Source organism: Ricinus communis, chromosome 2, assembly GCF_019578655.1.
Source record: "Ricinus communis isolate WT05 ecotype wild-type chromosome 2, ASM1957865v1, whole genome shotgun sequence".
NCBI classification, from domain to species: domain Eukaryota; kingdom Viridiplantae; phylum Streptophyta; class Magnoliopsida; order Malpighiales; family Euphorbiaceae; genus Ricinus; species Ricinus communis.
Window position 1 is genome coordinate 8,862,166 of NC_063257.1, and position 22,096 is coordinate 8,884,261.

The 22,096-nt window shown below is 29.4% G+C and overlaps 3 protein-coding genes across 12 annotated transcripts; all 3 read left to right on the plus strand.

The window, feature by feature from the left end:
- The first annotated feature begins 1,565 nt into the window (after positions 1–1,565).
- LOC8283183 (peroxidase 12) lies at positions 1,566–6,877 on the plus strand. Its single transcript, XM_048370515.1, has 3 exons — positions 1,566–1,876; positions 2,083–2,277; positions 5,998–6,877. Exons 1-3 carry the CDS (start codon positions 1,622–1,624, stop codon positions 6,616–6,618), a joined length of 1,071 nt encoding a protein of 356 aa, XP_048226472.1. The 5' UTR covers positions 1,566–1,621; the 3' UTR covers positions 6,619–6,877.
- Positions 6,878–8,322: 1,445 nt separating this feature from the next.
- On the plus strand, positions 8,323–13,967 carry LOC8283184 (cyclic pyranopterin monophosphate synthase, mitochondrial). 10 transcript variants are annotated; one of them, XM_048370861.1, is made up of 7 exons: positions 8,323–8,749; positions 9,698–9,770; positions 10,044–10,178; positions 10,878–11,009; positions 11,229–12,251; positions 12,423–13,293; positions 13,519–13,967. In XM_048370861.1, the coding sequence occupies exons 4-5, from the start codon at positions 10,908–10,910 to the stop codon at positions 11,931–11,933; spliced, it is 807 nt and encodes a 268-aa protein (XP_048226818.1). In that variant the 5' UTR covers positions 8,323–8,749; positions 9,698–9,770; positions 10,044–10,178; positions 10,878–10,907; the 3' UTR covers positions 11,934–12,251; positions 12,423–13,293; positions 13,519–13,967. The 10 variants fall into 10 exon arrangements, with proteins under 10 accessions (XP_048226818.1, XP_048226817.1, XP_015577974.1 ...); XM_048370860.1 differs by lacking the exon at positions 10,044–10,178 and having other exon boundaries at positions 11,229–11,984; positions 12,123–12,251; XM_015722488.3 differs by having other exon boundaries at positions 8,323–9,770.
- Positions 13,968–18,688: 4,721 nt separating this feature from the next.
- LOC8283187 (peroxidase 12) lies at positions 18,689–20,508 on the plus strand. The gene is made up of 3 exons (XM_002524274.4): positions 18,689–18,973; positions 19,382–19,576; positions 19,681–20,508. Exons 1-3 carry the CDS (start codon positions 18,728–18,730, stop codon positions 20,299–20,301), a joined length of 1,062 nt encoding a protein of 353 aa, XP_002524320.1. The 5' UTR covers positions 18,689–18,727; the 3' UTR covers positions 20,302–20,508.
- Positions 20,509–22,096: the final 1,588 nt, after the last annotated feature.

Here is a 22,096-nt window from a genome sequence, read left to right on the forward strand (position 1 = left end):
GTCTTTACTAAATATTTAAATATAGTTATTTAGTGATAAATAATTATTATATGTACAAAATCTTTAAACTAACACACTTTCTAAACCAAAATACTCTCTAAATCAGCTATAGTTTCAATCGCTAATTTTTAAATTTTACTAAAAATATTAATATAAGTTTTAATAAAAAATAATCAGCTGCACAAAATCCATAAACCAAACAATTTGTTTATTTTTTTCAATGAATTTGAGTTATGGGGTGACTCTTAACACTATGAAGTTCAAAAAATTTCTTTTTCTTTTCTTTTTATAGATTTTTGTATAATAATAACAATAATAAATGATTGTGTCTTTATTTGATTTCTTTCAATATGGTGCCAATATTAAATTAGGAAGATTTTGGAATTTTGAATATAACCTCAAAATAAGGGGATGATGGAAGTTTAAAAGATTAAAATTTTATAGATAAATATATACACTATTTGAAGTAAATTGTAGTTGCATTTTAATTAGTTTGGTATATACAAAATAACTTTCCTAATAATAGATGGCATAGTTTAATTAATCAAAAGGGTCATTTTGCTTCCAAATGCACCTAACCTTGGCTTTATTGGTTAACAATAAGTCCTAATTACCTTTATATCTTTTTGACCTTGTCTCTTCCTTTATATGTTCCTTTTACACTTCTATTTTCCGAGTAACTTCTCACCCTAAAAAGTAATTCTGAAAGTGAAAATGTAATATGGAAGACTTGTAAAAGTTGGTCAATTTAAAGGTATTAAATAGTTTTGGGGGTATTCATATGAAAAGCAAGACTTGTGTCCACCGCACGAAAACCTCCAAAACACGAACCGGGTAATTGATTTTAATAATTTTTGATGCTATATATGAATTATATGATGAAAAATATATAAAACTAGTTATGAAATTAAAAATTATATTACTTTTTATTTTAAATATAAAATATTTGAAATATATATTACTCTCGGTGATTAGTCGCAATATAAAGAAAATAATTAATAATTACGGTCTTATGCTTGTTGGCTCTTAAATTCCACGAGACTTGATAGTCTTTTTTTCTTTTTTTTTTTCTCTCCTTTTCTCTTTATTATATTATTTTTAATAAATTCAATAGTGAAATTTTTTAAACTTCATTTGAGTCGAAAAATTCTAAAATTTATAAATCTTAAGAATTTCATCATTTGAATTAGATATAAGAACAAGAAATTAATAGTTCAATTTTTTTGTTTAAAATTATGTATGATTTTTTAAGATAATATAAATTTACTAAGAATAATAATATTAAAATAAAAATTTAATATAATATTCTATTATTTTTTAAAATAATAAATTTTGAAAATTATCAAAATTTTAAAAATATTAGAGGGTGATATTTTTTTTTAAAAATGATGGATTAGACTATTTCTTGATTATCAAACGATTGATTTAAAATCTTTTTATCCGTCTCAAACATTCTTTTTCTCTTATTTAATTATTTTACATTATGTTCCAGGGGAATGAAAAAAGAAAGAATATGCATTAAAAGACTACTGAAGAAAATGAAAAGGAGTGTTTGGCTATAAATAAACACTCATTCTCGATTCTCTTGGACAAAATAATTACCCAAAAAACAAACCGAGCCATGGCTAGTTGTGCAAAATCTTTTACTTCCCTGCTTTCGATCTTTTTCCTTTTCTTAGCTTCTTCCTGCACTTGTGGTGCCACTAAAGCATACAGCTATCCTCCTATAGTAGACGGTCTTTCATGGACATTTTACAAGTCTACCTGCCCTAAACTTGAATCAATCATCAGAAAGCAACTCGAGCGAGTCTTCAAGCATGACATTGGCCAAGCTGCTGGCTTGCTTCGTCTCCACTTTCATGACTGCTTTGTTCAGGTAATTAGTTAATCATGCAGTTAATTAGCTATTAAACTATATTCTAATTGTGACTAACCTCTTTAATTTGTTTTTGTCTTTAATTGATGATGAAGACGTTAAACTTTCCATTGTTCTTCTGAGATTCAAGCATTATATATATATATGGCTGTGCTTATAATCTGACGACTTAATTAATTGTATTGTACGTACGTACGTACACACAGGGATGTGACGGATCAGTGTTGCTTGATGGATCGGCAAGCGGACCAAGCGAACAGGAAGCGCCGCCCAATCTGAGCTTGCGGCAACAGGCATTTAAGATCATCGACGACCTGCGCCAGCGGGTGCATGAGGAGTGCGGCCGTATCGTCTCTTGTTCTGATATAGTCGCTATTGCCGCTCGCGATTCTGTTGCCCTGGTAAGTTACTTCTCTCATCTCCTTTTATTTTAATTTCTTTTTCTTAATTTCATTGCAGACATATAAGAAGTTTCCTTAACAAATTTTTTTGCCATTTCTTATTGCAAAATGATTTCCTTCTAAAAAGAGAATGGAATAACAGTATATGCTGTAATTAGAAGGCATTCCATGAATTGCTAATCTAATTGGGCTCGGGGCTGCGGTGATGATTAGATTTAGATAGGGAAAAGGTACAAATAAAGTTTTAAATTATTTACTAAAATATAATTAAATATTTAATTTTTAAAATAATTTAATTACATCTTTAAAATCCGAGATGTATATTAAATTCAAGTGTGTACCCTTTAAAACTGAAAGGACTTATTACACCTTTTCCAATTGATATATGCATTAAATTGTTCACTTGCACTGATCAGTCTGTTTATACCTAATCTCTAGCGTAAATCAATGAGGGTACTAATGTCAAAAAAGAAATTATTGATGTTGGTGCTCAACCTCTGTTTCACCTCACGAATTAAAGTTATTTTAGTTAAAATTATCAAACTTTAATAACTAGACTATGATCTTTAAGGAGAATATTACTTTGTGGAGATCCTTTAGCATTTTCTTTTAATTAACTCAGTTACTTGTACCCAAAATATTTGCGGTACAAGCGTGCTACTGCAATGCCTTTTTCTTCAAGTAGATATTAATAGTATACAGTACAAAACTTTTATATGAATTAATAAATAAATAAATATTAATTCAATAGCGCATAACTGATGGTAAAAATTCTTTTCTAGTTTAACAAGTAAGAGTATATTCTAATTTGATTAAAGTTTTGAGTTCAAATTTTGGATATGCAGTTGTATTAAAACTTTTAAAGAAATATTTTGCCGGTCATGAAAATTTTATCCGATACGTTCTAAATTAATTCTAAATATATATATATATAAAATAGATATTTGACTTAGTAATTTAGGGTAAAATTCAAAACTAATTAAATTACTTTTTAAATAATTTTTTTTAGAAAAAAAAAAAGAAAAAAAATCTTGTAGATGAACTTCAAGTCTTTGGATTGTCTGTCACGTTTAGGACTTTATTATCAAGAACATTGACAATTGAAGGCTTTGCAATATGGCTCTTTATTGTCTTGCTGCCTGTTTCCCACTTTTTGACAGCTTCAATTTGCTGTCTTAACAAAAATTGACTTTACCCAAAGTGATTCCTTCTAATATTCCAAAATGAAAATAACTCTAAAAAAAAAAAGAAAGAAAAAGAAAGCCTTTACATCCTAATACTAATCATCATGTTAATTTACCTTAATTGACGTAGAGATATTGTAAGTCATCCTTCGTAAGCTTTCCATAAAACTGGATTTTAGTTCATTTCTAATTATAATTTGGATCAACAACCTGTATTTAATTTATAATTTGGTGGAACTAATTACACAATGAATAAATTATCGATTGATTAAGAATATGATTCAAGACCAAATTACATGATTAGGATGCGTCCACGCCTAATTAGAATATTCTAATATATCTCTAATCTTTGAATATCTTCTATTTACTGAAATTAAAAAATAGTTTATCCGATTAGCTCGTTCTTAATAACAACGGTTAATTATATCATGAAAGTTTTACGGGCATTAGGTCAACTATGGGAGCACTTCAGACTTTGTGCCTAACATTCAAAGTCTGGCATCTGATCATTTTTGAAATTATAATTATCCATTATTCAAAAATAATGACCTCAATAGATATACATAAATAAAGTCACATATCACTATATAATTAATTTAGTCTATAAATGATATGGTAGACTGAATCTGAAAAATTTCTCTACAGATAAATGATAAAATATAGAGTTTTCTAATTTTATCAGATCATTTAGAACTCATTAGAATTTACTGAAATTAAAGTAAAGATTAAATTATGAAATTATTTTTTTTATTTTTCTTTCTAAACTCTATAAAATTTGACATGCCTAGTATTGGATGAAAGTTAAATTAGTAAGGAGTAGAATAACGGTGAAATCACAACCAATTAGCAATAAATGAATAACAACTATTTAATTAATAATATTAATGAATTTAAATTTAAATTATTAATATTTTAATTCTCAAAATACTAAAATATTACAAAAAAAAACACAACATCTTTTATATCAAAAGGCGAAAATATAAGTTCAAATTTTGTACTTTCTTCAATAATTTTTGCATGCCAATCTAACAATTAATACTTATAGCCAGATTTTGTTTAGAAAAGAGAAAAGAAAATTTAGAAGCAGTGTAATATACCAGTTGGCTGCCAGGCATGCTGATTTTCACCAGCACCAGAACCCAATTGGCTGGACAATTGGGTACACCTCTTGGCGCCCTTACCCAAAGTCCAACTAACTTTCTTTTCTGTCGGTCGGTGTGATTTGAATTCTTATCCATGACCATTTAGCTTAATTAAAATAAAAACAGATTTTGAAGAATTAAGGCTTATTTAATTCAGCTGCATAGCCGATAAACTTATCAGTGATTATTATTTGTTAAATGACTATTAAATATATAATTTATTATTAAATATATTCTATTTTATTATATTATATTTAATGATATAAATTAATAAAAATAACTAAAAAATTTATAATTAATTTTATTAGTTCAATTGTATTTATTATTAAAAATATTAATAAAAATTATTTTAAAAATTTAAATTTAAATTTAAATTTTGCTAATTTTAAATATCATAATTTTAAATATTATAATTATTTAAATAATTAAGAATAATTTTAATTTAATAACTATTTATTTTAAAATATAAAAACTTAATTATATAAAATCAATTTAAAATAAATTATTATTAGTAAATTTTAATAAAAATAATAGTATTCAAATAACTAAAAAATCAAATTAGTTATCAGATAAAAAAAAAATTCTAAAATAAAACTGATACAATCGACGGCTGATTGAGACTAAATCAGTTATCAACTATTAGTTTTTAAATTTTTATTAAACATTTTAATATGGTTATTCACTAATACATCAAATTTCTAAATTAAGCACCTTATAATTATATCCCATAAAATTTAGAAAATAATATTTCAACTTAGCCCCATCAAATGATAAATTATGAATCCTATTGTCAATTAGCTAATAGCTATCATTTTCCAGAGACATACACATGCCTATACAGTAATAACCCTCTTGATAGCCACTCACAGTTATTTATAGAGACGTCATTTTCAAACTACCTCATACTAGTTAGTTACCTTAATGAATGACCTTGTGATGGTCACTATAAAAGTAGGTAAAACAAAGAAGAAAATGGTTGCACTGTGAGCAAAGATAGTCACTCGTGCAAAGTACACACAAGATGGACGACTTTTCTCTCATTGGGCATTACTTACGAGTGAAAACAGATAAATTATTAGTAAAGTATAAAACACCCCCCTCTCTCTCTCTTCTCTCTCTCTCTCTCTCTCTCTCTCTCTCAATATATATATATATATATATATATAAATTTCCTTAAAATATTTTAGAATATTCTGATTTCTTCCATTTTATTTATTTTTAAGAAAATTAGATATTTATAACTATGTTTGCCACAAGTTAAATTTCTTGTATATATAATGTAAATTCTAGCATATAATAGGATGTTCTAATGTTTCTTCAAAATTGCATAGTTGCTAATTCTTTTTGTTTTTTTTTCCCTATGCAATGTTTTTTTTTTCCTGGTAATGTTATAGTCAGGTGGCCCTGATTATGATATTCCACTGGGAAGACGAGATGGACTAACCTTCGCAACGCGAAATGCAACCTTGGCTAACCTGCCAGCACCCAGTTCTAACACTAGCACACTCCTCACTTCCCTAGCCACCAAGAACCTGAATGCCACCGACGTTGTAGCCCTATCCGGCGGCCATACAATCGGTATTAGCCATTGTACCTCTTTCGAAGACCGATTGTATCCAACCCAAGATCCTACAATGGACAAAACTTTTGCTAGTGACCTCAAGGGAACTTGCCCTACATCAAACTACACTAATACTACAGTGTTGGATATTAGATCCCCTGATAGGTTTGACAACAAGTATTATGTTGATCTCATGAATCGCCAAGGTTTGTTTACCTCGGATCAAGATTTGTACACGGACACAAGGACAAGGGACATTGTTAAAAGCTTTGCTGTTAATCAATCCCTGTTCTTTGAAAAGTTCGTGTTTTCAATGATCAAGATGGGGCAGTTGAGTGTGTTGACAGGTACACAAGGGGAAGTTCGTGCCAATTGTTCGGTGAGGAATTCGGACAATACATACTTGGTTACTGTGGTGGAAGAGGATCTGGAGACGTTGTCCGAATTGAGATGAAGTACTTGTGCTGTAATTGCTGAAAAATAATAACTAAACCCGAGTGAATGGGCTGTATCAGAATTGTAGCTGGGATTTCCTGTTTTTCTCACCTGTTTGTGTTACTACTTGTTTGAAGTAACCAAACAAGAAAAAGTTGCTTGTCCTAATATAATATTGACCTATTTCTGGACGGTATATTTTTTATTATAAGGTTAGAAACTCGGTTGATCTTAATGTACCAGCTCAGGCGTTCATGTAAAGAATGGATTGTGCATCAGATTTTTTTGAGTGGAGTTTAAAAGAAGACTTAACACTTCTAATATTTTTACTTGCATGGGCGAAAAAATGTTGGAGAAATTAAAAAAATATTAATAGGATAAATCATCAATATAAATCCATAAATTGTAATTTTTTTGATATAGAGATATAGATTATTTTTATAAATAACTAAATAATAATAAAACACATAAAATTATTCGTCTACTGTGATTTAGAGCCTAAAAAGGAGGCTTTGGCAAAAAAAAATCTAAACCAAAAAGCTTAAAATGAAATGAAATCGATATCAACATGAGTTTTTTTTTTGGGGGGATTTAAGAAATAGATATATTTTACCTCCCCAAATCAAATGAATATATTAATTAATAAATTGCAATATTCATATATGATAAAAGATTAATGGATTACTCAACCAATATATATTGGAAATTCAAAACACATATATTGATATTTATTTTAAATAGAAAATATTAAACATCTCATAAATATCTATTTTAATTATTGTTCATTTAATATAGTATATAATATTTTTATAAAATTATTTCTTAATTTCAAATTTTTAAAAAATAAACTAATGAATGTGTTATATATTACATTAGGTAAATAAAAGTTAAAAAAAAAATGTTATACAGTCCATCTATATTTGTCTCAATTCTTACTCATTTTATAAGATATAATTTTTTTGTTAAATGATCTCTTATTATTTTATAATTAATATATAATTTTATAAAATATTATACGAGGTATTATATAAGAAAAAATTAAAATAAATAAAATTATGATATTTTGCATTTTGTAAATAAAATTGTGATTACATACTTATAAAAATTTACATCAGATTCCTTTTTTTTTTTTCTGCCTGAACATGAGATTTTATTTCATTATCAAATGAGAATAATGCAATAATAATACTTATATGGTTTACGTGGATTTTATTTTGGAAATCATCATTAAATGAAAACAATGTAATAATAACTCATTTTTAAAATTTTATTGAAGTTAAAGATGTATATTTACTATCAAACAAAACGTATAAATATATAAAATCAACCATTTTTTAATACTTATAGGACATAATAAGATTTATTTTTAATTATTTTATGTAACAATTAAAAATATAATTGACGTTTATAGTAAAATTTTGTAATAATTTGAAAGTATTAAATTCAAAAATATTAAAATTATTATTACTATCATTATTATTTATTAATATTATTATTATATCATTTAAAATTTATAAAATATAATAAAATTATTTAAATTCAAGATATATAATAATAAAAGACCTTGATTACCATTTCAATGATTCTTTAAATTATTTGTTTTTCATTATTTTAAAGCTATACAATTAGATAGAAGAAATGTTAGTGAATTTTAGCGCCATTTAAAAAGAGATTAATTTATAATAAATTATATAAAAAGAATTAATGAGAGAGAGAGAAACATTCTCCATTTCTCACACACCCAGTGAGCCAACACACAACAACACAAAGTCCCTAAATTCCAAAAAAAGAAACTCATAAAACCGACATCTCTCTCAGATCGTTTCTCTTTCTCTCTCTTCTTTCATTCATTGAGTCAGTGTAATAATTTTCACCAAATTCAAAATCCCCAAAAACCCACCTCCGAAAGCCCCCTTTTTCTTCTCTCACTCTCTTTCAAAACCCACTGATTTATACTATTGTTTTTTCTCTTATTTCGTTTTTGGGTTTTTTATTTTTAATGAGATTGAATTCAATTGAACAGCAAGTTTGAAATCTTCAACTCCGTGCCTGCGTAGTAACTGGAACAGAGATAATAGCAGGGAGTGAAGCGGCGCGTGTGGCTTGTTCTCATGGCTAAGCGCGTTTATGAAGTGTGGAAAGGAAGTAATGTAAGAGGAGCCTTTTTTATTATTATTTTATTTTTTAAACTGCTTTGATTGTTTTTATTTTGAATCTTAGTTAAAGTTTGGATTTTAGCATCTGGGTATTGTTTAGATTTCTGGAGTCTTTTTTGGGTTTTGTTTGTTTTAGTTCTATTTCTTTTAACCTCATTGTTCTCTAATGTGTTCATTTTTGTCCTGTGTTTAGTGGTTCACTGCTTTAGGTATTTCGAGGGTTTGTTATATTGCTTTCCAATGGGTGCATTTATTTTCCTTTCTTTTTTCTTTTCCTTTTTCCGAGTTGGTAAGTGATTGGCCTTTTAAAGCTCAATACTTTATTTTTAGAAGTTTTGTTTTTTGTGATTTTTTATTTTCATTTGATAAGCAATCAGAGTCTGATTTATTGGGTGCTAAGGGCTAGTGAGAGTTTGAATCAAGGAACGGAGTTTTTTTGTTGAAATCATGCGCGATTTTCAATTTTGTGATGAGCTTCTTTTTGTTTTTTTTTTTTTTTCTTTCTAAAAGACAGTTCAGCAAATGCTTTGTTAATTGTTATTGAGCTGTGAGCATAAAATTAGTTCTCATGATGCTTTTTCTTCTTCCTTTTAGCAAGGATTGTTGGAGATGTGATTTTAATATTTTTACTGTTGGGTTTTGTATGTGTAGTTTCTACCTTGTTAATATCTAAATACATGTAACTGATGACTATGAGTTGAGACACCTTTTGCAAACATTTTACTTTTAGTTTTTGATTTTTTTTTTTTAAATCTTGGAAAACAAAAGCAACTATAATAAGACATAGTTTCCGATGCATGCTTTATCCTGATGCATAACTTGGAAAACTTAAAAGATAAACAAATATTATATTTTCTGAAGGGTTCTTAAGTGAATTCAACAATGAGTTAAATTTGGGTTAAACTCCAAACTTTGTTTTATCTCATCTTCCCTCTTTCCTAGGAGAAGCTAGCAGAATACGATTGCTCTCTCATTAAAGCTTAAGCTTATGCATCACTTGCGGCTGCTCTATCAAGTAAGTAATTATTGAATAAGTGGATTTTAGTTCACAATTTGTTTAATCTTCTTCTTTTATCATTAGTTTTGCAGTAACAAACATCTTAATTTGCTGCTGCATCGAATTTGTTTCATTTTTAATCCAAATCTTATTTTATTGAAAGGATTAAGCTTTTAGATGGATAAATCTGAAATCATAGATACATGGGTAGGAGATAGATATTATAGAAACTTAATATTCAGCCGAGTTCAAGAATCCTTGTTGATGCAGTTTCCTCATGTTTGAAACCAGTGAGCAATTTCGTGGGAAGAGAGGTTCTCTGTGCCTTGGTACAATACACCATGTCTTTGGTTGTGAACTGTGGCCAGCCCTGCAGTGGGAAATTCTCAGCTGCAGTTTGATTAGCTGAAGCACTCAAAGAATCAGGTTTTTAATTAACCACTAGGATCACTGATGAAGCTTTATCCTATCTTGATCATAACCAGAGTTAGGCCAATATTGCCTGCTGAGAAAAACTTAAGAGTACTGAGATCTGAAGTTGATAGGTCTATATCGAGAGACAGTATAATCATAGTAGATTCTTTAAATAGTTTCAAGGAGTATAGATATGAGTTTGGTGTTTGGCTAGAGAATCATGGTGAGATTTAAGGGAGTTGAATCAACTTGCAACACCTAGGCGAATTCCAAAGTTTAAAACCCTTAAGAATTTGTTAGATTTACTCTTTCGGTGCAATGCAATCTTAACATCAAACCTCAGAGTCCACAAACTACATTCCAGTCCTCAAAGGTGCAAAAGGAATACTTAGCTATTCCTTTCGCTTGCTGCTGTACTTTTACATGCTCGCTAGTCTTTTTGCAGTAAGTTTGGTTGTTCACTTAGAGACCATCACATATTTGTTAAAATGCCCGAGCAAGACTCTCCAGCTCATTTGACTCACCTGCTTTGGATTGGATGCAATTTCGTAAAAGCCTTACCTGAATGGTTTAAAAAAAACAATGCAGCAACTACACTTGTGATTATATTCGTTGAAGCTTTTATCTTTTCATTTTCTTGCAACTTTTCCTTTTCTTTTCCCACTAATACGACTTTAAACTTGAGTATAATATTTTCCCCCCAATTCCCAGCCACAGGGCGCATTTTGGATTTTTTCTGCCATGTTTCTTAGACGAGCTGCAGTCACATTGCCTTACTCAAGAAGCATCTTTTCTGCTAAAAATACTCATGATCTTGCCAGTGCTATCACTGAGATGAATAAGGTAAGATACTATCATTATCTGAATCGTGAACAAGAGCCGGTTTCTTGTTTAATGAATAACAAAAGCAAGATCAATTCCTCTTTATTACTTGTTTTTAGTTAACTTTCTTAATTCTGACTTCTTGAATATGTTAGAATAGAAACTAGCAAATCTCATTCAAAATTCAAATATCCACTTCGTTTTTTTTATTACATGCTTCTGATCCTTGTTCTATTCTAGGAAATGGAATCTGTATTTGGAGAAACACCTTCTGGTGGTGGGTTTTCTGGTTCACTTAATAACAATCATATGCTACAAGAACCACAAGTCAGTCCTAGTGACGATGTTTTGGCTCAAGACTCCCAGTCTATATCTGATTCTATGAATCAAAATGCATTTGGGTTGACGCATGTTAGCAGTTCAGGAGAAGCCCAAATGGTGGATGTGTCTCCCAAAGAAAATAGTAAGAGAACTGCTATTGCTACTTGCAAGGTATTACTGGGAAAGAAGGTCTTTGATATGGTTTTAGCCAACCAAATGGCAAAAGGAGATGTTCTTACCGTGGCCAAAATAGCTGGCATAAATGGAGCAAAGCACACAAGCAGCCTCATCCCACTTTGTCATAATATTATTCTAAGTCATGTACGTGTGGATCTAATGCTGAATCCAGACAATTACAGTGTGGAAGTTGAAGGCGAGGCTTCATCTTCCGGGAAAACGGGTGTTGAAATGGAAGCACTGACTGCCGTCTCCATTGCGGGCCTAACGGTGTATGACATGTGCAAGGCTGCTTCTAAAGAAATCCAGATAACAGATGTAAGGCTTGAGCGTAAAACCGGTGGGAAGAGTGGGGACTGGCATCGAAACACAACCATACCAACGCGTACATCGACCAAAAATGATAAAGAGTCTGATCAAGTATTGCATGGAGGACTAAAGGAGTAATGGCCTCTTTCAGAGAAGAGTAAAATGAAAGTGCGGCAAAATGAAGTGGAGGTTATATTGCAAGTTCTCCTTTTCTTAATTTCACGAGTTTAATTGTTGAATGAAATATTTGCCATCAAATAAATCAAATATTTTTGAAGGTTCTCATTTTTCTCTTAATTTGATTTAAAACTAACTTAAGTTAAACAGTGACATTCTATGAATCTTATACCTAATGGACTATAGAAGAATCGAATTAGAAAATCTGACATGGAAAGAGTGGTAGAAGAAGCCAATTCGACAGTAGCAAGCCATTGTTTATCAACATTCAGTTGAATGGTACATATTTTTAGATTCCCTTGATTATTACATATTTGTTATTTTGTAATTGTGATCTGTAAAATCATCTTCTTGTGGTTTCTGTGGTAGTCTTAACATGATTGTTTTTCTTCATTTTAATGATTCTGATGAGAAGATATTTAACTGATGGTTTTCCATTACTTGTTTTAGTAATTGCAGGAATCGATCATCACTTCAGTGGCGTTCTACCATGCAAGAGTGCATTTATTGCTCGTGTTTGTGCTTCTGTTTTGATAGAGTAGTTTGTTTGGACCAAAAAATAACGAAGTAGTTTCTTAATAGGTTTGAGCATTTAATTCTGCCCCCATAACTTTTATTTGGTCAATGCTAGGAGCATAAGTACAACAATGTCTTGTAATAATTGGCTATAGCCAGTAATAGAAATCTCATTCCCTATAATTATATAAGGAAAAGGTGCATTTTTGCCCCCTAATGTTTTCTGTGAGACGCTCATTGGCATTTAAACTATTTTTGAGTGCAATAAGGCACAAAATTATCAAAATCTTCAATCCATGCACTTGAGGATAAACCGAATAAACAGTTTATTATCTATGACCTAGCAAATAAAGTGGGTCTCACACCTCATCTTGTCCTTTACCTAAAATTTCTCTTGCTTTCTTTTGATAATGGGGAAAAGGAGGGAAGTGGGGTTTGAACCCTCTTACCTCCCACACGAGCTCCATAGAGCTCTCCCATTAGACCAAAGGCCTAGTGGTCTTTCTATTTGTTCTTCCAAATGAACCTTATCTTCCTTGTTATAAAAAATGATTGAAAGAAAAGAGACCTTTTAGTGAAAAAAGAAGAGATTGTTGCAATCTGAAGACAATGGCTAATCAAAACTTGGAGAAGATGGGAATGATGAATTATACTTTGAAGATGATGGAGAAGATGATCTTGTTATTCGTAATGGTGGCTAATCAAATTCTTCACCGCCTCTGTCGCTGCAATTTGAAGAAGACGATCTTGTTCTTCCTAGGGATGACTTTTCTCGTAGATGACTTTTTGTTCTTCTCTGAAACAAGTAAGTCACCTGTCTCCTGGTGATTATACTAGTAATGCAAATTGTTACTTTGGAGATGTACAAAAGGTTTGTTACTTTGCATTATACTAGTAATGCAAACAGTGATCCAGCCAAATTCAACCGATTTTCTCAAAGAATTTGAGGAGATATTGCATAAATAATTATGTCCCCATTTTCATACTCATTGCTTTTGGTTTTTGTTTTTTTTTTTTCTTGTGTTATTAGGTCCATGAATTCTTTCTAGGCGATGAAAGGCAGGTGCACTGTCTGTGTGGCAATGTCTTAGCTTATCAAGAACATGACAGACACAGATATGGCTAATGAGCAAGCGTTGTCATCGTCATCACCATCATCAGAAAGGAAGCCTGAAGAGGAGAATGGAATAGAATGGCGTAGATGGTTGGCGGCTGGTGACTGTAAGTTTATTGCAGGCTACAACTTTGATTCCTGTTGTTGTCGTGGCAGCTGATGGGAGTGAAAATTACCGGACTGTATCGGAGGCAGTGGTAACACAAGTTATAATTGATTAACTGAAAAATCAAATCAAATTTTTAGTGGTTGTTGGACAGCAAGCTTAGTACGATGGCTTCTTTATTTTAAGTGGTGGCATCCGTTAATTTTTATTAACTGTAAAAACAAATGTTCTTTGTTTTATCTCATTTTTCTTTCTTGTATTTGTATTTAGAGTTGTTATTTTGGCCTTACCGGTATTATGGTATCCCAATATTCTAAAAAAAGAGCATGAGAAAGTTTGTAGGATGATACCATTCTCATCTTATTTAAAACTACCGTTGGATTCAGTTTTTTTTTTTTAAATAGTTATATTATTTGTAGCCATTAGTATAGAAAAGGACACACACATGAACCATTGGATAGAATTGTAGAAGCTGAAAGATTCATATACCAAATACTATCAAAGTATTATGATATATTTGGAAAACTGGATTATATGATGCATGTTCTTAAATATAATTATGATTTAATCTATAAATTGTCAGCAATATTATAGTCATGTCTGAGTAAGGCTCATCACTAAACAATTAAAAAATTGCAACCCATCAAAAACTTGAGCCACAACCGATTGTTAAGTATGCTATTTTGTTTTATTTATTTATGCTTCATAGATTCCTAATGTGTGCTTCCTTAAGCTTAAATAAATAGAAGGGTCTATTTTTTAATTGATTGCAAGAATAACAAAAAAGAAATTATCTCTCAAATACTATTCCTTCTTACCATCCTATTCCAACTGATACGTAAAATTAAATCCCCAATTTAGCATTTTTCTTTTTGTTGCCTAAAGTGGTCTACTCCCTTTGTCCTTTTCCAATAATTGAAGATCAAATTTGGGAGCACTGAGCTATTGCAGGCAACATGGGAAGAGAATTATTATAATATTTAAAGAGGTTCTTAATGAATTGTTCAAGTAGAAATAAAACACTTTATCCAATTAGCCCCCCATCAGAAGGACTGCATTGCATAAAGTTGTTGTCCCCAAGAAGTTTCTTTCATAAATCTATCTAAAGAAAGAAAGAAAGAAAGAAGAGGCCCTTGCTTTTTTGACAACTAAAAAAGAAGAAGGGAAATAAATCAATGAATTTGAAAAAAGATATGGTCAAAGTTGATAACCTAATCAAGAATGTGCAGGCCATTCCTGAATGACATGATGATTGATCACATTAAAGACCTTGCTTGTCCATATATATAAGGTTACTCTAGACTCAATTAAGAATAATGGTTAATTAGGTTTAGTGCTAAAAATGAGTAATCTAATAATTAACATTATAATATATGAGAAATGTGTTTTCTTTCAATATAATCTTATACCCTTTTTTTAGAGATAAAAGAGTTTCATTAATTATATAACGAAATATGTAAAATAATGTCTCGTTAAAACCCATATGCATTATATTAAGTTAAAAGCTTTTCAATGAAAATTATTTTGAGATACAGTCAACTTTTTTACATTTAAAATTTAATAAATTAATATTCTTTATTAATTAATATGTTTTTGTAAAACCAATTTAGTTTTTTCTTTAGATAGTTGGACTTAAATAAATCAAAAATTTTAATATTTAATAATTTTTAATCTCTGACTATATGTTAATTATATATATATATACTCAAGAGTCCTTTTCTTCATTGTATTAATAAAAGCAGAAGCTATGAAATTTGTGAATATGTATTTAATGAAATCGGAGAAGAAGGTTTCTTCTTCATTAATGATATTCATGACAAAACCGTTTATGCCTTTAAAGGCTTTAACTTAACAAGTTGCTGACACAGACAACAGCTAAAATAATGGACTCACCTAATTTAGAACTGCCAACTACTATAAGTTTTCCACATATGAACCTACATTTTATTTATTTATTTTAAAATTTCATGAAATACTTCTGATAGACTTTTGGTGTTGGCTAATGACTAAAAAATCCATAGATAAAAACAAATAAAATCATGTTTAGTAAATTCTTTTTACTTAAGATAAAAACAAATAAAATCATTAATTTCAGTAAATTATCAAATTGACCATTATTAACTCATTCTATCAGTAGAATACAGTCATCATTTACCAATTTAATCGTATAAATAAAAAGTTTATTCGATTAAAAATTTATAAATAGTAAAAAAAAGCGTTAAAACTCGTCAAATTCCGTATAACTTGTTGTAAACAAAGAGAATCCGTATTATGTATAAATAAAGGCAACCATCCAACATTCGTATGGTTGAAATGTAGGAAGATAAGTACATTGTTATGTTAGCTCAAGCGATAAGAGTGGGATGCAGACCTCTCGTCCACACCCTATGCTGTGAGTCAATTCTTTCAAGAGTTTAAATATTGGCCTACAAAGAGAAGGGAGAGCGTGGCCAACACATCCCAAGTCTTTAACTAAAGGTACAAGTTTTCAAGAATCTTTTCATGGGATATTTTCTGTATCTTTTAAAATGGGTATTATGTTTGCCTTTTTGTGTTGTTGAAGAGCACATGGGCTGCTCAAGTTCTTGTTGAATTTTCAAAAGGTAGAAAAGAAAAAGATAAAAATGCATAGCATATTTATGTTTTCATTCCCAAAAGCACAATGAAAAGAGTTGGAAATTAACATGTAAACAATTACATGTTGGCTTCAAATTATTCAATCCTCAAATTGATTCTTTTCCTTTTGTTGCTAAAGGTGATACCTACTGCATGTGGGAAAGTGGGGTTGAAATTAGAAAAATGATTTCTTGATTATTAAAGATTTGGATGACTGTGGCTGTCCCCCTGCTTTGTTTTACAGAGATTCCTCTGTAAATTTATAGTTAATAAACTAAATCTTGCTTTATCAATGTTATAATACACAAAGTTATTTGTTTAAATTCGGATTGTATTGGACTAAGATGCGAAATCTTATATATGATAGTTAAGTACACATAAATATAATGAAGACAAAGTAATGAATGATGTACGGAAATTTTAAACAAATCTTTCCTTATCAATCATTCAAATTCTTTATAACACCCTTTTTATACTTTTCCATTTCTTTCCTCCCATCCTTTGATTAAGAGAGCTCATGTAACTTGAGTTTCCTTTATTGCAGCATTGAACTGATAAGATTTTCTTTTAATCAAAATAAAATGTTCAAATAGAAAACATATGTTATTATGAGATTTATTTTTAAAATGGTTAAGTATTTCTTTTAATCGAATTTTAAGATATATATATATATATATATATATATATATATATATATAATATATATATATATATATATATATATATATATATCATGATGGAGAATTTTGGAGTGAATAAAATATTTTTACCAATTTTATTCTAATTCTATATATAATTATTTTAATTTTTCAATTCTAATAGAATTAACTAGTAATCAATCTTTTTTTTTAATTCTAAAAGAATTAATAAATATTTAATTTAATCCAATCCTTAATTCTATCGATTATAATTTTATATGTATTTCTAATCCTATAAGAAATTCTTAATATAAATATACTTAAGATGGAGTCTAAATAACTCAACACAAATTTTAGCAAATATTAAAAATAAAAAATAAAAAATATATAATACTTTTGATTTTATCTTATTGATATATTAGTTATGTGTTGATTGTCAATACTTTATTAATTTATTTGAAGTCTAAATATTCATTAAATTTATAAAATATATAATAATACATGAGTTTCTACCGTACGATAACAAATACTTATAAAATAGTTAAATATTTTAAATAAATATTATATTATATACTAATTTATAATACTAGTAATATATATATGTAAAAAAATATCTTAGGAAAATGTTAATCACACAAAAATTATTCTACAAATTTAATTTTTAAAATGCAAAACGTAACATATCTACAATAACTTATGTAGCCAGCTTTGACTAATTTGGGATGAATATATGGTCAATTGAATTTGAATGTTTTATTAAAAATTCTAGACCTACGCAACTATTGATAATTTTATCCATCTTCTTAATTTTGATAAAATTATTTTGAATAATAAATATATAAATAATTTTGCTAAATATTCAAATTTTTATCAAAATTGAATAAATTCAATAGTTACATATCATTTAATGAAAAATTCTTATAGACTTAACGTATGCACCATAATAAATAGAAAAATACATATATGTATGAATGTTTTATATTTTAATATTAAATGATCGATACATATTTTATTATTTAAAACTAATTAATATATCATTTATTTGTTTGGTGTAACTAATCCCAGACAAAATTCTCTATCACCTTATATGTTATTCTGACCAAAATTGAAGATTAGTTAAAACTGTCAATAAATTTGAGTTATTTTTATTAAAATTAAAAAGATAGATGAAATTGTCAAATATCATACAGATTTGAATTTCTTTAAACTATTAGGCATGATAGCTTTGTGGAACTTTTACAGACTTAACTTTAATAAATTTTGTTACTGTAAAATCAAAGGAGAGGAGGGGAAAGAAATTTCACAAGGACCATAAGGGTGGTTTCAAATTTGTGCATTATTAGGAACAATGAACTTGCTCTTGGGGTGCCAAGTTTGACAAAGATATTTGGGAAGGTGGCACTTTCTTGTCACCTTCTCATTTGTCTATTTTTGTTTCTCATCCTTAATTATGCTTATCCCTGGCTATCTAGTACATTCACATTTATTACAATTATTCATTTCAATGTCTTTACCCATTAAGATTATATTTTCACAAGTGGCCTTTTAGATAATGTATAATATCGATATTTTTTCCCATCTTGGCAAAAGTCTTTCCCCAAAAGTCAATTTTTTTTAATCATGTCTGAATGGAACATTAGTTTAACAAAATTTAGAATTGACAATTTCAAAAACTAATTAAAGAGCTTAAAATAAAAAGATTATGTGGCTATAAATAAAGGCCCTAATCTTTGTCACTAGAGCCTCACAGCACAAGGAACCAACCATGGCTAGTGCTAACTCTTTCACTTCTCTCCTTTTGATATCCTGTCTCTTACTAGCTGCTTGCTTTTCTGCCATTGAAGCACAAACCAAACCTCCCATCAAGAATGGTCTGTCATGGACATTCTACAAAACTAGCTGTCCCAAAGCCGAATCTATTATCAGAAGTGAGCTCAAGAAAATCTTCAAGAAAGATGTTGGCCAAGCTGCTGGCTTGCTTCGCCTCCACTTCCATGACTGCTTTGTTCTGGTAACTATTCTTATTCTTCTTTCTTTTCTCTACCTTTCTTGTTCCTGCATGTGCTTGCTGAATTTCTTATAATTTCTATAACTTACAGAGTGTTTTACAAAACAGAAAGTCTCATGCACTTGCACACACACTTAAATGAGCTTCTAGCTCTTGGTCATAATGCATGCTATATATATCAGTTTCTTGATATTGCTAGCTTCAATTTATCTTGTGCCTTTTACTTGTTTACTTTATCTTGACGGTACCTGTAGCTAAGCATATAATGACAGTAAATTCATGTTAAAAGAAACAGCAAATGTAATCTTTTTATTTTTATTTCTATAGCTTTTGTCGCTGTCTCAATAAATTTTTCTTTTATATTCTTGGTGAGTTGCCGTATTGTTAATGGATATACATGATGAATTATAGGGATGTGACTCGTCGGTGCTGCTTGATGGATCAGCAGGTGGACCCAGCGAGAAGTCTGAACTTCCTAACTTGACTTTAAGAAAACAGGCTTTTAAAATCGTCGAGGATCTTCGAGCACGTCTTCACAAGGAGTGTGGCAGAGTCGTGTCTTGCTCTGACATTGTTGCCATCGCTGCTCGTGACTCCGTTGTCCTGGTGATTAATTAAAATAATGTTACCTGTTAATTATTTTCAAGAAAAAACTCCTGCACTAGGGTAAGTATGATTTGCTAATATTCAAGTTTCTTGTGAAACTGCAGACGGGCGGCCCTGAGTATGCCATCCCACTGGGAAGGAGAGACGGTGTAAAGTTTGCAGAGATTAATGCAACATTTGAACACCTTGTAGGACCAACAGCCAAAGTTACTGAGATTCTCACCAAGCTTGACAGGAAAGGCCTGGATGCTACCGATGCAGTTGCCCTTTCAGGTGGCCACACAATCGGCATTGGCCACTGCACTTCTTTCACTGAGCGTCTCTATCCGAGTCAAGATCCTACAATGGACAAGACTTTTGCTAACAATCTCAAGCTAACTTGTCCCAAACTAGACACCACCAACACTACCTTCTTGGACATAAGGTCTCCTAACAAATTCGACAACAAGTACTATGTTGATCTAATGAACCGTCAAGGTCTGTTTACTTCGGATCAAGATTTGTACACGGACAAGAGGACAAGGAGCATTGTTACTAGCTTTGCTATTAACGAATCTCTGTTCTTCGAGAAGTTTATAATTGGCATGATCAAGATGGGGCAATTAGATGTGTTGACAGGAAACCAAGGGGAGATTCGTGCTAACTGCTCGGCCATTAATCCCAAGAAGAAATATATTGAGTCTGTCGCGGAAGAGGAATTGGGTTCATCGTCTGAGATGAGATAAACAAGTTCTGCTAATTAACTAGGAACACGCTGAGGCATGTTGGTTCTGTGTATTTTAGGACTTGTTTTTGAGGTAACTTAATGTTGTGAATGCTGCTTCTTGCTAATAAACTAGTTGGCCCTGTTGGGTCTGCTAAATAAGTTTTGGATAACAAATTGTTAATCAGAAGTTTAGCCCTATATATCAAAATGTTATTGCTTTGGCTAATTGTTTCTGTTTTATTGATACGGCATATGGTCTTAGTTCAGACAAAAGAAAAACCAAAAATACGAAATAAATATAAGATACAAAGAAATTTATTTTTAAATAAGTGATCAAATTTAAACAACAAATTGAAATCTAATCATCTGGACCGTGCGTTGTTCTAGATATAAAATTCCCAAGCTTGCTTGATTTAATCAGAACTGGGCCTGAGTTAGAGCTGACAGGGTCCGCCCCCTGTTCAGTGCATTTGCCTGAGAGGATTCATTGTACTAGAAGAAAAATATAGCAGAGTAGTCGAGAGAATATTTATTGTGTCTGTTAGAGACGACAGGAAATAAATCTGCAAGAGGGTTCTTGTTCTTTTAAATCTTTCGGTCCATTCAAATAATGCTTAGGTGAAACCCATTATAGAGACTTTCTTCTTTGTATGCATCTAGAAATTAATAATATATGAATATATATTTTATAATAATAAAATTAAAATTTATATTTAATAAATTTAATATTAATAATAAATGAATATACATTTTGTAAATAATAAACCTAAAATTATATTTAATATACCTGACTAAAATGAATATGACCTTATAAATACTAAATATGCCGCTCGTGTAAAAAATAAATTAGTACATGTTAAATAATAACAGGTTCATCGTCAATAAATTATAAGTTCATTAAATATACGTTTGAGATTCATATAATATAGTACATATATTCATAACTTGAAAAGTGATTTTATTGCTAAAAAGGATAAATATTAAAAAAATGATATATAAACATTTACTATTTTTAATATTATATTTTATAATACATAATAAAAAATTAAAATCTATTAACTATAATTAAAATTTTTAATTTTTAAATAATGGAATAATAAATATTTAGTGTAAAATAAAGTAAATTTTAAAAGTTAATGCTTAATAAAACTATTAATTTACTAAGTATCAAATATAAAATTATAATGTAAAATTTATAATTAATTAATTCGAGACATGACTATTTTATTGTTTATAAAATCATATAAAATTAAAAAATAAATCAAATATACCTAAATATAATTAAGAAAGAAAACAAATAAAAGAATACTTAAAAAGATCTTTTACTATGTGTTAGCTAAAAATTTACTAAAAATATAAAATATTATTTATCAATTGCATATAATAATTAACTAACTATTTTTAAAATCTAATCAGTAATATTTGATAATATTAATGAATTATAACTTATATTATTCTCTAACTTTTTTCTTTAATTTCGAATTAGTTTAATTTTATAATTTATTACATTTTAGTCAATTAAACTTAATGTTTTTTTTTTTTTTTAAACTTTAGTTACTGAATTTCAAGTTGAATAACAATATGGTTACTCAATCAATACTCAACTTAATAAACAACAAGGTTCTGATGTGATCAAACTATTACTCAAATTGAGATTTAGCAATGAAAATAAGTTGATATTGAGTGATCAAAAGGAATTCTAATTATCTTTATCATTTCGATATTTAACTTCAGTTCAACCACCTACGTCATCTTTCATACCCTTGAATCACATTATCCAGAGCCATAATTTTCTTAAAATTCCTATTAGGCCA

Excerpts from the sequence above, each read along its gene's own strand:
- LOC8283183 (XM_048370515.1), top strand. The coding sequence starts at position 1,622 with ATGGCTAGTTGTGCAAAATCTTTTACTTCCCTGCTTTCGATCTTTTTC. Across the intron at positions 1,877-2,082 it reads TTCATGACTGCTTTGTTCAG|GGATGTGACGGATCAGTGTT; the intron begins GTAATTAGTTAA and ends ACGTACACACAG. Across the intron at positions 2,278-5,997 it reads CTCGCGATTCTGTTGCCCTG|TCAGGTGGCCCTGATTATGA; the intron begins GTAAGTTACTTC and ends GTAATGTTATAG.
- LOC8283184 (XM_015722486.3), top strand. The coding sequence starts at position 9,744 with ATGCATCACTTGCGGCTGCTCTATCAA. Across the intron at positions 9,771-10,877 it reads ACTTGCGGCTGCTCTATCAA|CCACAGGGCGCATTTTGGAT; the intron begins GTAAGTAATTAT and ends CCCAATTCCCAG. Across the intron at positions 11,010-11,228 it reads CTATCACTGAGATGAATAAG|GAAATGGAATCTGTATTTGG; the intron begins GTAAGATACTAT and ends GTTCTATTCTAG.
- LOC8283187 (XM_002524274.4), top strand. The coding sequence starts at position 18,728 with ATGGCTAGTGCTAACTCTTTCACTTCTCTCCTTTTGATATCCTGTCTC. Across the intron at positions 18,974-19,381 it reads TCCATGACTGCTTTGTTCTG|GGATGTGACTCGTCGGTGCT; the intron begins GTAACTATTCTT and ends GATGAATTATAG. Across the intron at positions 19,577-19,680 it reads CTCGTGACTCCGTTGTCCTG|ACGGGCGGCCCTGAGTATGC; the intron begins GTGATTAATTAA and ends GTGAAACTGCAG.